The 12,829-nt window shown below is 46.3% G+C and overlaps 1 protein-coding gene across 1 annotated transcript in view; it reads right to left on the bottom strand.

Annotated features, from left to right (window-relative positions):
• Nucleotides 1-12,829, bottom strand: part of itga1 (integrin, alpha 1) — a 253,566-nt gene that overhangs the window by 98,348 nt on the left and 142,389 nt on the right. The window contains exons 9-11 of the mRNA XM_038790877.1: nt 10,923-11,088; nt 7,039-7,112; nt 2,982-3,126 (exon numbers count right to left, since the gene is read on the bottom strand). Coding sequence (XP_038646805.1) covers nt 2,982-3,126; nt 7,039-7,112; nt 10,923-11,088 — 385 coding nt within the window. The remainder of the gene's footprint in view (nt 1-2,981; nt 3,127-7,038; nt 7,113-10,922; nt 11,089-12,829) is intronic.

Below are 12,829 nucleotides of genomic sequence, written 5' to 3'. Positions count from 1 at the left end.
GGACCAGATGGCCTACTCCTGCTCCTAGTTCTTATGTTCTTATGTTCTTATGTTAAATTTCATCTGCCAAATTTTGTCCCACCGGCCAACTTATCATATGTAAATTTCTTATTTCTTCATTGCAACTTGCTTTCCCACCTATTTTAGTGTCATCTGAAACTTGGCATTAGTACAATTCTAACCCTGCATCCAAGTCAGTAAGAAGAATCGGAAATAGTTTGGATCCGAGGACTGAACCCTGTGGCACACCACTAGTCACAGCTGGCCAACCAGAAACAGACTAATTTATCCCCAGCCTCTGCTTTCTGCTGGATAGCCAATCCTCTATTCAAGATAATATATCACCCCCAACCACGTGGGATCTTACCCATATATTAACCTCGTGTGCAGCACCTTATCAAATGCCTTTTGGAAATCCAGGTACACTAATCTACACGATTCCCACTATTCACATTGCTTGTCTTCGAAGAACTCCAGCAAATTAGTCAAACATGATTTACCCTTCATAAAACTACGCTGACTCTGATGGATTGCGTTTTCACTTTCCAAATGTCCCATTATTACTTCCTTAATAATGGATTCCAAAAAATTCCAAATGACAGACTTTAAACAAACTGGCCTATAGTTGCATTAGCCTTTTTCCAATCCACTGGAAGCTTTCCAGAATTCAGGGAATTTTGGAAAATTATAAATCGATGCCTCCACTATTTCTGCAGCCACTTCTTTTAAGGGGACTTGTCTGCCTTTAATCCCACCTGTTTGCTCAGTACTTTTCCCCAGTGATTGCAATTGTTTTCCTCCTTTTTCAAAAACTTCTACATTACCTGTTACTATTGCGATGGTTCTAGTATCCTCCATCATGAAAACCAAAGCAAAATATTGATTTTGTGTCTCTGCCCTCTCTGTGTTCCCCATTATTAGGTCCCCCGTTTCCTCCTCTGAGGAACGAACATTGACTGGAGCTACTCTTTCCTTTTTATATACTTATACAATCAATACTTAGAAACAAATTTGTGGTGACTAACGTGGTGATTGTGTCTTTTAATTTGGACTGATATCACTGAGGATGCACTTGTTTACCACATGGTACTTCAGCTAAGTCCAGGAAAACATTGATGTGGAAATGCCGGCGGTGGACTGGGGTGGGCACAGTAAGAAATCTTACAACACCGGGTTAAAGTCCAACAGGTCAATTTGGAATCACTAGCTTTCGGAGCACTGCTCCTTCCTCAGGTGAGTGAACCCACCTGATGAAGGAGCTGCACTCCAAAAGCTAGTGATTCCAAATAGACCTGTTGGACTTTAACCTGATGTTGTAAGACTTCTTACAGGAAAACATTGGCAGGGATGGAAAGTTTGAATTGTTAAAACGTGGTTCAACTCAGTTGAGCCATCTTTCCAAAATTAAATTTCCAAAATAAAAAAAACCTTGCTGGAGTAAAATCAATCTCCAGAATGCAGGTATCTAATGCTTGTTTAGATAGTCCAAAATAAATTCAAATTAGAGAGAGAGAGAGAGAGAGAGAGAGAGAGAGAGAGAAGAGGGTGGGAAACATTAAGCAGCACTATCTGGAGTGGGATCTAACTTCTGACTCAAATAAGAACAGAAGAACATCTGGCCCCTTGAGTCTGCTCCACCATTCAATAAGATCACGGCTGATCTTTTTGTGGACTCAGCTCCACTTACCCACCCGCTCACCGTAACCTTTTATTCCTTTACTGTTTAAAAATCTATCTATCTTTTCTTTAAAAACATTCAACAAGGTAGCGTCAACTGCTTCACAGGGCAGCGAATTCCACAGATTCACAACCCTTTGGTGAAGACATTCCTCCTCAACTCAGTCCCAAATCAGCTCCCCCTTATTTTGAAGCTATGCCCCCTAGCTCTAGTTTCACCTGCCAGTGGAAACAACTCCCTGCTTATATCTTATCTATTCCCTTCATAATTTTATATGCTTCTGTAAGATTCCCCCCTCTTTCTTCAAAATTCCAATGAGTATATTCCCAGTCTACTTAGTCTCTCCTCAAGCTAATCCTCTCAACTCCGGAAACAACCTAGTGAATCTCCTCTGCACCCCGCCCAGTGCGAGTACATCCTTCCTCATATGGAGACCAAAACTGTACACAGTACTCCAGGTGTGGCCTCAAGAGCACCTTATACAGCTGCAACATAACCTCCCTGTTTTTAAACTCCATCCCTCCAGCAATGAAGGACAACATTCAATTTTTCTTCTTAATTACCTTCTGCACCTGCAAACCAACTTTTTGAAATTCATGCTCAAGGGCACCCAGGTCCCTCTGCACAGCTGCATGCTGCAATTGTTTACCATTTGAATAATAGTCCATTTTGCTGTTATTCCTACCAAAATGGATGACCTCACATTTACCAACATTGTACTCCATCTGCCAAAACTTTACCCAGTCACTTCAACTATCCATATCCCTCTGCAGACATAATGTCCTCTGCGCACTTTGCTCATGTCATCTGGGAACTTTGACATATTACATTTGGTCTCCAATGCCAAATCATCTATGTAAATTGTAAACAAATGCGGTCCCAACACCGATTCCTGAGGCACACTACAAGCTACTGATTGTCAACCAGAAAGACACCCATTTCTCCCCACTCTTTGCTTTCTGTTACTTAACCAATCCTCTATTCATGCTAATACATTACCTGGAACTTGAGCGCTGGGGATGCGACCAATCAGTCAAAGGTTCACTTCACAACAACTAATATTTCCCAATGATGTTGAACTGTGAGTTTTGAAATTAATTTATATGTCGGGAAGTCACATTCACACAATTAATACTCCTAATTCAGTATTTTGGCTGATGTCCTGTCTCTGAGGCTACTCTACCATCACTATCTATAGTTGCAGAGTTCAACATGCATGTAAAAATGAATGTTGCCCCAGGAACCCTGAGTGATCTGTAACACACCACCAGCATCTGAATCCACAACTCATTGATTTTCTTACCTAAATATCCAGCAAGAGGTTCATTAACTTCCTTTGATTTGTCTATGAATGTCTCGTTGTCGGGAGTGACGACACCATTGTCATTTAGCAAAACGACTGTTCCATTCCAATCATAGGCTCCAACTGCTCCTAACATGATATTGTCCTAGTGTTTAGAATGAGGAAAATATACAAGAATATGGTGATTATAATTTCATACTGCAAAAACATTACTCAATAATCAAAGCTTAAACTGCCATGCTAGCTGGGTTAACAGCTGGAAAGGATTGACAGTAGTAAATAAGAATTGAAGAGGGAGTTTCCCAGTTGATACTCTGGCACTGTTACATGGAACCCTTCTTCTCAGGCAGCTCCTTGGGATTGAGGATGACATGCCGTCAGTCCGATTTGATGCATTCTGAGGCGAATGATCAGTCCATTATGTGATCCGCAGAATCTACCACATGCAGACCAGGTGTGCTTGAAGAGTTGGGTGGGCGAGTTGTTTGCAGGTTTGTGCACTCTCTCTGACACCACAACTTTGCCTCTGTGTGGTCCTGATGAAGTATTTTGATGTACTTAGTGTCTACGTGAAGGAACCTTCTCCATTTTGGTGAATCACAACCCTCGAGTCAGCAAGGATGTTTGACCACTTCAGGGATGCATTAAGGACATCCCTAAAGTGCTCCCATTGTCCTGCTGGGAGTGTCCAGCCAAGTACAAATTTCAAATCGAGCTGTTGTTTTGGGAGGCTGGTGCCAGGCTAATGAGCAGCATGTCCTGCTTAGTGGAACTGGTTTTAGTGATTAGCATCTTGAAGTGGAGCATGTTGGTTTGGGGAGGACACTGCTGTAAAACCACTTTTCCTGCCCCCAGATTTGGAGGATTTTGCCAAGGCCCATCCTTAGCACTTCTCTAGTGCTTTGAGGATTTGATATAGAATTGTCAAGTCCCTGAAGCATATAGGAGCACCGGGGTCATTGCTGCCTGGTGAAACATCAGCCGGGATTATCCCTTCCGGGGACTAAGTCCCCACGCTGGCGGGAAAATCGGCGCCAACAACTCCAGCATCAACGGGCCCCTGAGGTGAGGAATTCCATCTGTCTAGGGGCTGGGTGGACGCCGGAATCATTGGTGCCGCTCCTGTCGGCGCCGAAGGGAGTGCGCGAGTTTGTGCATGCGCAGACTGGCTGTCGTATTTTGGCGCATGCGCGGGGGTTTCTCTTCGCGCTCCAGCCATGGCGGAGCTCTATAGGAGCCCGACGCGGAAGGAAGAAGTGCCTCCATGGAACAGGCCCGCCCGCAGATTGGTGGGCCCCGATCACGGGCCAGGCTACCGTGGGGGGCCCCTCCGGGGTCGGATCCCCCTGCCCCCCCTCCCCTCCAAGGGAAGGCCCCGCCGATTTACCTGCCAGGTCCCGCCATGTGAGACCATGCGTAATCTGCGCCGGCGGGACTAGCCAAAAATGGATGGCCGCTCGGCGCATCGGGGCCCGGAGGATCGCTAGGGTGCCGCTGCCAATGGCCCCCGACTGGCTTGGCGGGAATCCCACCCACGCCTGAAAAATGGCGCAAGGGCTGCACCCCAGCGGGGGGGTCAGAAATCCCACCCATGAATTTAGCCTCAAGTTTGAGATCCTGGTCCTCGAATTCTTTTTTCCTCAGTCGACCAAAGGATGAGCTGGCATATTGGAGGTGATGATGACTTGGAGGAGATGTTGTCTTTGCCTACCTGTGTTGATGATGTGGAGATGCCGGCGCTGGACTGGGGTGAGAACAGTAAGAAATCTTACAACACTGCTCCTTTCTCAGGTGAATGAAGAGGTAGGTTCCAGAACCATATGTATGGACAAAGTCAAAGATGCAAGACAATGCTTTGAATGCGAGCATTTGCAGGTAATTAAGTCTTCACAGATCCAGAGAGAGGGGTAATCCTAGGTTAAAGAGGTGTGAATTGTCTCAAGCCAGGACAGTTGGGAGGATTTCACAAGACCCATATCGATGATCTGGCACATCTTGCAGAGATTGCCATGGTAGGGTTGTGTGGTGTCGAGGTTGCTGTTCTGAAGGCTGGGTAGTTTGCTGCAAACAATGGTTTGTTTGAGGTTGCGCAGTTGTTTGAAGGCAGTAGTGGAGATGTGGGGATGACCTTGGCAAGATGTTCGTCTTCATCGATGACGTGTTGAAGGCTGCGAAGAAGTTGTTGTTGTTTTGCCGCTCCGGGGAAATACTGGACGACGAAGGGTACTCTGTCGGTTGTGTCCCGTGTTTGTCTTCTGAGGAGGTTGGTGTGGTTTTTTGCTGTGGCGCGTTGGAACTTTTGATCGATGAGTCGAGGGCCTTATCCCATTCATAAGTGGGCATCTTTAAGCGTCTGTGGATGTCTGTTTTGCTTCCCCTTGTCTGAACAGATCCTTTGTATACGGAGAGCTTGTCCATAGGGGATGGCTTCCTAAATGTGTTTAGGGTGGAAGCTGGAGAAGTGGAGCATAATGAGGTTATCCGTGGGCTTGCGGTAAAGCGAAGTGCTGAGCTGACCGTCTTTGATGGAGATGAGTATGTCCAAGAATGCAAGCGATTTTGCAGAGTAGTTCATGGTGAGTCTGATGGTGGGATGGAACTTATTGATGTCATCATGTAATCGTTTCAGTGACTCTCCGCCGTGGGTCCAAAGGAAAAAAATGTCATCGATGTATCTGGTGTATAACGTCGGTTGAAGATCCTGTACGGTGAGGAGGTCTTGTTCAAACTTGTGCGTGAAGATGTTGGCACATTGAGATGTGAATTTGGTCCCCATGGCTGGTCCCAACATATGAACAATGGCTCATATTTTCCAGGATTTCCGTGTTGATCTTAATTGATTGGGGGAGGTGTTTTGCTGAGGGAGTTGATTGGAAGAGGATCTTAGTTTTCAGCGTGTTAAATTAAACCCTTATTTTTTTTAGCAGTCGGAGAAGGAGTTCTGGAGTTCAGTTTCTAAGTGAACGTACACACAAGCGTTAGCTGCATTCCAAAGCTCAGTGACTGAGGTTGGAGTGATGTTGGTTTTGGACTGGAGTCAGTGAAGGTTAAATTGTTTTTCACCTTTTCTGTAACTTATCTCCACATGTGTGGGTATTTTGCGAGAGGTGAGGCACAGTATTGCTGCGAGTGGCCATTCTATTTGACAACTTTTTGTTTTTGCTGATTCGTTTCTACTGATTAGCTTCTGGCACTAGGATCAAGGCAACAGACCTGGAAGTGGCAAGTTCATTTTAGCTATTGCTTTATTGTGGTACAAGTGCTATTAATTTTAGATGTACAAACTCATGGTGGCAGCATCAAAATTGGATTTGCTAACACTGGCATCCAGATTTTGTTATTGGGTCTTCCTGACCACTGACTTTGTAAATCCAACAAGTTTACTTCAAATTTGCCACCAGTTCTACATTAGGAACTGATGATGCTAACATGATAATATAACAAATCATCTTACAAGAGGTTGTTTTGCAAATTAACAATCATTGTGAGAAGTTTAGGTCATTTGGGAGTACATATGGGCAATCCAATATCTGCTCCGCATAGTTTTCAATGAATAGGATAGTGACACGTGCTGTCCCGAATTTCTGGTGGGAGATCCTACCCCACAGGAGCAAGTAGAGCACAATATACTGAGCAATACTGTGGTTAAACAGAGCAAGCATTTGAGCTTTATGGGGGTTGTTACCCCAAAGAATGAATCTATGACATCCAGAAGCAACAGCACAACTTTAACCTTCACTGCAATGGCATGAACAGGAGCCTAACACCAACATTTCTGCAACATTCAATTTTCTTTAGCATAGGGAGGATCTCTCACTTCTCTGACATAAGAGGCAACAAACATTCCCATCTTTTAAATGTCTGAAAAAGCTCAGTAACACGGTAAAAATTCCTTCCATAATATTAGTTGCTCTGCTCAATCCAACAATGTGATCTGTTGCACCTAGGGATGAAATTGTTAGTTATTGCAGTGTGTTCATTAAAAATCAAGATTATTTCATAAACTTAAGCCAAGAATGGTAAAAAATAAATGTAGAGGAGATTCTCAATATCTTACCTCTGTATAATGTGTGCTGAATCCGACTTGTGACATTTCCATCTCAAAAGAGGCAGCTTGTTGGTCACCAGTTGCTAATAAATGAGAAGTGATCATTAGTAAAAAAAAGCTGACTTTTTTTTCCACAAAAACCCAAAACAAAATGTGCATCTGAGAGAAAAGCAAACGAAGAGAGGGAAGTAATTTTCCAACTTATTAAAATGTGTCATCTTGTCATCTATATTTAATAATAATCTTTTATTAGCATCACAAGTAAGCTTACATTAACACTGCAATGAAGTTGCTATGGAAATCCCCTAGTTGCCACACTCCGGTGTCTGTTCGGGTACACTCAGGGAGAATTCAGAATGTTCAATTCACCTAACAAGCACGTCTGTCGGGACTTGTGGATGCAAACCGGAGCACCCGGAGGAAACCCACACATACATAGAACATAGAACATAGAACAGTACAGCACAGAACAGGCCCTTCGGCCCTCGATGTTGTGCCGAGCAATGATCACCCTACTTAAACCCACGTAACCCGTATACCCGTAACCCAACAATCCCCCCATTAACCTTACACTACGGGCAATTTAGCATGGCCAATCCACCTAACCCGCACATCTTTGGACTGTGGGAGGAAACCGGAGCACCCGGAGGAAACCCACGCACACACGGGGAGGACGTGCAGACTCCATACAGACAGTGACCCAGCCGGGAATCGAACCTGGGACCCTGGAGCTGTGAAGCATTGATGCTAACCACCATGCTACCGTGAGGCCCCTCACATACACGGGGAGAAAGTGCAGACTCCACAGAAACAGTGACACAAGCGGGAATCGAACCTGGGACCATGGCGCTGTGAAGCAACTGTGCTAACCTCTGTGCTAATGTGCTCCCCATTTTGCTCGCTGATCCCATTTGCTTAGAGTAAGATGGGTCTGGGGCAGTTTTACCATTTAGCCACCAAGGTGGGGCTGTGCTTAACCCAGTCTGCCACTTTAAAGCCACTGCTCAGAGATTCCCTGTGAGAAAGTGGTGTAAGTAGGCACAGTTTGAGGTTTTGTGGATGGTTGGCTGCTTGTTAGTTCTATTGCTTCTGCCCATAAGGAGAAGCCACTGTTAACATGTCAGAAATAACAGGAAGAAAAAGGCTTTCATAGAATCATAGAAACCCGACAGTGCAGAAGGAGGCCACTCAGCCCATCGTGTCTGCACCGACCCTCTGAAAGAGCACCCTACCTATGCCCATTCCCTTACTCTATCTCTGTAACCACATAACCCCACCTAATCTGCACATCCCTGGACACTGAGGGGCAATTCTGCATGGCCAATCCACCTAATCTGCCCACCTTTGAACTGTGAGAGGAAACTGGAGCACCTGGAGGAAACAGGCGCAGACACAGGCAGAAAGTGCGAACTCCACACAGACAATGACCCGGTGGCACAGTGGTTAGCACTGCTGCCTCACAGCACCAAGGATCCAGGTTCAATTCTGGCCTTGGTCATTGTTGGGTTCTGGGGTTATAGGGACAGAGCAGGGACATGGACATAGGTAGGGTGCTTTTTCAGAGGGTCGGTGCAGATACGATGGGCTGAATGGCTTCCTTCCGCACTTTCGGGACTCAATGATGCTATGATTTGTCCATGCTCTTTGAAGTATGATGTCAGAAGTGTAACACTCATGCACCAAATGCGTAACTTGTTTATTTATACTATTGGTTCTTGTGTGGTGTTTTCCATAGAAAAATCAATGGGTGGTCTGATGAAGAAGTAGGGATGTGGTGTAAAAAGGTAAATTTTTGTGGTTTTTGAAGTGTTGGCTAGTGTAGACTTGAGAGATGAACAGACACTTCCAACACTGATGAAGGTTCAACTCAATTTTATTAACCACTTCTAACTAACTAACACATGATGACTGTGGGTCTAAATGATGCTAACTTAAACTAGAGACCTAAGCCTTGTCCGAACCAGTTGATTCTCTCAGCATGATGTGTGATTCTGTGCTGGGCTGGATGAGTTCTTGTTACACTCAGAGGCAGCACCCAGAATGAGCGGGAACCGTGGTGCCCTCTGTCTTTATAGTGTGTGTATTCTAACTGGTGATTGGCTGCAGTGTTTGTACATGTTGATTGGTCCCCTGTGTGTGTCCATCAGTGTGTGTCTGCACCATGATATACTGGTGTATATTATGACACTTTTAGCAAGGAAAGAAAGGATTTGAAACAAGAGCACCTGGCTGAAAAAGAATAAGTTGCAGAACATGATCTATGCTTTCTTTTTCAGCAAAACCTTGTACACGCCCTGTGCCATGTTTTGTGGTGGTGGGACATTTACTCAGGTGGGAGGGTGGTGCCTTCCCATCACCTTCTGAATTATGTATGTGCTGGGAAGGCCTGTGGGCAGCATCCTGCCCCTGATCAATTGTTGTCTAAAGGTGGTAGATTTGCACTGCATTATGGGGATAGGGTGGGGATTGAGCCCAGGTAGAATGCTCTTTCAGAAGGTTGGTTCAGCCTCAATGGGCCCAATGGTCTCCTTCTGCACTCGAGCGATTCCATAGATCCTGGCTTGCTGTCTGTGAGAATTCTTCAATATGATTGGCTAGCTTCATGTCATCACTTTTGCTGGATGCCGAAGATCCACAATGAAATTAACATCTGAAAATGTGAAATCCATGATATTGAGCTTGTGAAATCTTTGTGGGCAGATTTCCTTACGATCAGGGTTGAGTGTTGTCACTTCGCAGCTCCCCACACAATCCGGATCAAAGATTTATTACAAGTCCCCCAGCCCATAAAGACTTTGAAAAAAGCCAATTTTACTGCAGACCTGGGGCGGGATTCTCCGACCCCTCCGCCAGGTTGGATAATCACTGGGGGGGGGGGGCGTGAATCACGTCCTGCCGCTCCGAAGCTGGCTGCCGGATTTCTCTGGCGCCGCCGGTTTTCGGGTGGGGACGGGGATCACACCGCACCGGTCGGGGGCCGATGGCAGTGGTCCTCCGGCAATTCTCCAGGCCCCGATAGGCTGAGCGGCTGTCGGTTGATGGCCAGTCCCGCCGGTGTGGATTGGACATGGTCCCACACGGTGGGACCTGGCTGGTAGGAAGGCTGGTAGGGTCCTCGGGGGGTGGGGGCGCTTGGGGATCCGGCCCCCGGGGGGTGACCCCATGGTGGCCTGGCCCGCGATCGGGGCCCACTAATCTGCGGGCGGGCCTGTGACATGGTGGCAGTCCTTCCTTCTGCGCCAGCCCCTGTAGGGCTCCGCCATGGCCAGCGTGGAGAAGACACCCCCCTGCGCATGCGCTAGAATACGCCGGCCGGTCTGTGCATGCGTGGAACCACGCTGGCGGTTCTGCGCATGCGCTAACTTGTGCCGGCCCTTCGGCACCAGTTGGCGCAGCGCCAACTCGTCCGGTACCAGCCTAGCCCCCAGAAGCGTCGAGGATTCCGCAACTTCCGGTCGGCCCGATGCCGGAGTGGTTTGCGTCGCTTTTTACGCTGGCGGCGGGCCATCGCGGGGATTCAGGAGAATCCCGCCACTACTTTTTAAAAATAACTAATTAAACATGAAAATAGGAACTAAATCATTATTGCCCATATTATTTGTCTCTTGGTTTGCTTTCCATACCACTCTGGAGACTTCAAGCCAATGCTCGGGAGGTTGGCAACAAGTTAATACTATAAAGTTTTTTTGGACTTAGAACAATATGAAAAGCCAATGAATGTGAGTGCATGGATGGCTGATGTTGGGCTGTTAGTCCTCCTAAATCATCATTGCTTCACTACAATCTGGAACAAACTAGATCAGACTCTTGCTTTGAACAATACTTGAACCCTGCGGAGACATTAATTTATCATGCCGAAACAATGACAAATCCAGGAAAATAGCATGTCCTACCTTCCAAAGCAAAGATTTGCTCTCCAAGCATTTCTGCTATTGTCACCAACGCGTTTTCATCTGATACATTGAAAAAATGTTTGTCTTTAGGATCACTTGCGATCGACTCTACTTCTTTTAGAAGTTTTTCAGTAGTCTGATTTTCTCTGATGTAACTACCAAGCACCTAAAATAAGATGCGGAAATTGATTGAAATGAATAAAATTTAACATTGTGATTGAAATGCAGTTCAGCAGAACCATTGTTCGTACAAGTAGTTATTTAATTGTCAGGAACACCACTTCGGCATGTGCATTTTTGCTGAGAACAGATTTGAGACATACAGTTGCTAAGTATATTGACCATGACATCATAGAATGCTTGGAAAAACTTATGGAATGCCTAGGGCACGATCCAATGGCCACGCTGCGCCGGAAAAGCAGCTTGCCACGGTGCAGCGTGGCCATTGAAAGCTGGGAGACCCCGGTCTCGGGATCTATCTAGCTCGCAACACCTCGCAAAATTCAAAACAATCTCGTGAGACATTGTGATATGAATGGGCAGGATCACTTTTTAACAAACTTGCATATTAGAGTGAGGATTTAACCCATTCACCTCAGAGACCGAGTCATTACCATGGCTGAGGGCCGTTTGGTAATGGTCCCCATAAATGGAACGGCACTCATGGGGGTCTCCCAGGGGATCGGATGCCCTCAGCTGCATGCCCTTTGGGAAGGGTGGTGCCCTGGGATTTCTGGTTCCACCTGTGTACCTTGAACCATGTACCCAAGAACATTGGCGGTGCCAGATTGGCACCATGGCAGTGCTACCTGGGTGCCAGCCTGGCACTCCCAGCTGGCATGGGCATTTCCAGGTTGGCGGTGCCAAGTTGATATTCGTGCACGATTGGGCCGGGATTAGCCGGTATGGGTAGGAATCAGGTGGGAATCAGGTGGGAATCCCTCCCACATTGCATTCTGACTGCTCTCCCACATAGCATTCTGGCTACCGGGGGTGGGGTTGGGGGCACGGGGGGAGATCAGGGATTGTTTCGGAGGCTTCAGAGATTGGTTTGGCATTTAAAAATGGCATCCCGATTTCTCACTAGACTGGGAAATTCCAACCAGCACAGCTCACCCCTGTACAAAATGGGGCTACGTGCAGCCTTGGCCATGTATTCCCCGTTCAGGCCCTTTCTGTGTTTCTCGGCACTGCGAGTGCCAAAAACACTTGCCAGAAAACTTTGTTCTCTTTTGGGAGAATCTTGCCCATAATTACTGCCACCATTTCAACAGGCGCTAGGAGAAGGAGTTGCGGCATTCCAAGCACCAAGTGCATTCCAATCACTCAAGCACGTGATTGGAATGCACTTACTTCTCTTTGATGTGGTCAATGTTTGTAAACATTGGGGTTTCACGATTTGTTTCAAGAAACGGACACATGGAGCCTCCAGGTAAATATTACAGCTGTAATGTTTTTCACCGCCCTGTCTGGTCCCATGCTTCCAGACAGTGGTCTCTACTGGGGGAGGGGGGATTCCCTTTAGTCAGTATTGGAGGATAAAACTGAGGTAAATATTTTACAGATAAAACAAATATTTCCTAAATAAAAACAGAAAATGCTGGAAAAACACAGCAGGTCTGCCAACACCTGTGGATGGAGAAATAGAGTTTTTCCAGCATCTTTTGTTTTTATCTCAAATTTTAGGGGCGGCATGGTGGCACAGTTGTTAGCACAGCTGCCTCATAGTGCTTGAGAACCGTGTTCAATTCCGGCCTTGGCTGACTGTCAGTGTGGAGTTTGCACATTCTCCCCGCGTCTGCGTGGGCTCCCTTCAGGTACTCCAGTTTCCTTCCTCAGTCCAACAATGTTAGGTGGGGTTATAGGAATATGGGGTTGATCTAGGAAGGGTACTCTTTAAGACTGTC

Source organism: Scyliorhinus canicula, chromosome 3 (assembly GCF_902713615.1).
Source record: "Scyliorhinus canicula chromosome 3, sScyCan1.1, whole genome shotgun sequence".
Taxonomy (NCBI): Eukaryota; Metazoa; Chordata; class Chondrichthyes; order Carcharhiniformes; family Scyliorhinidae; genus Scyliorhinus; species Scyliorhinus canicula.
Note: the sequence above shows the minus strand (reverse complement) of the source record. Positions and strands in the feature narration are given on the sequence as shown.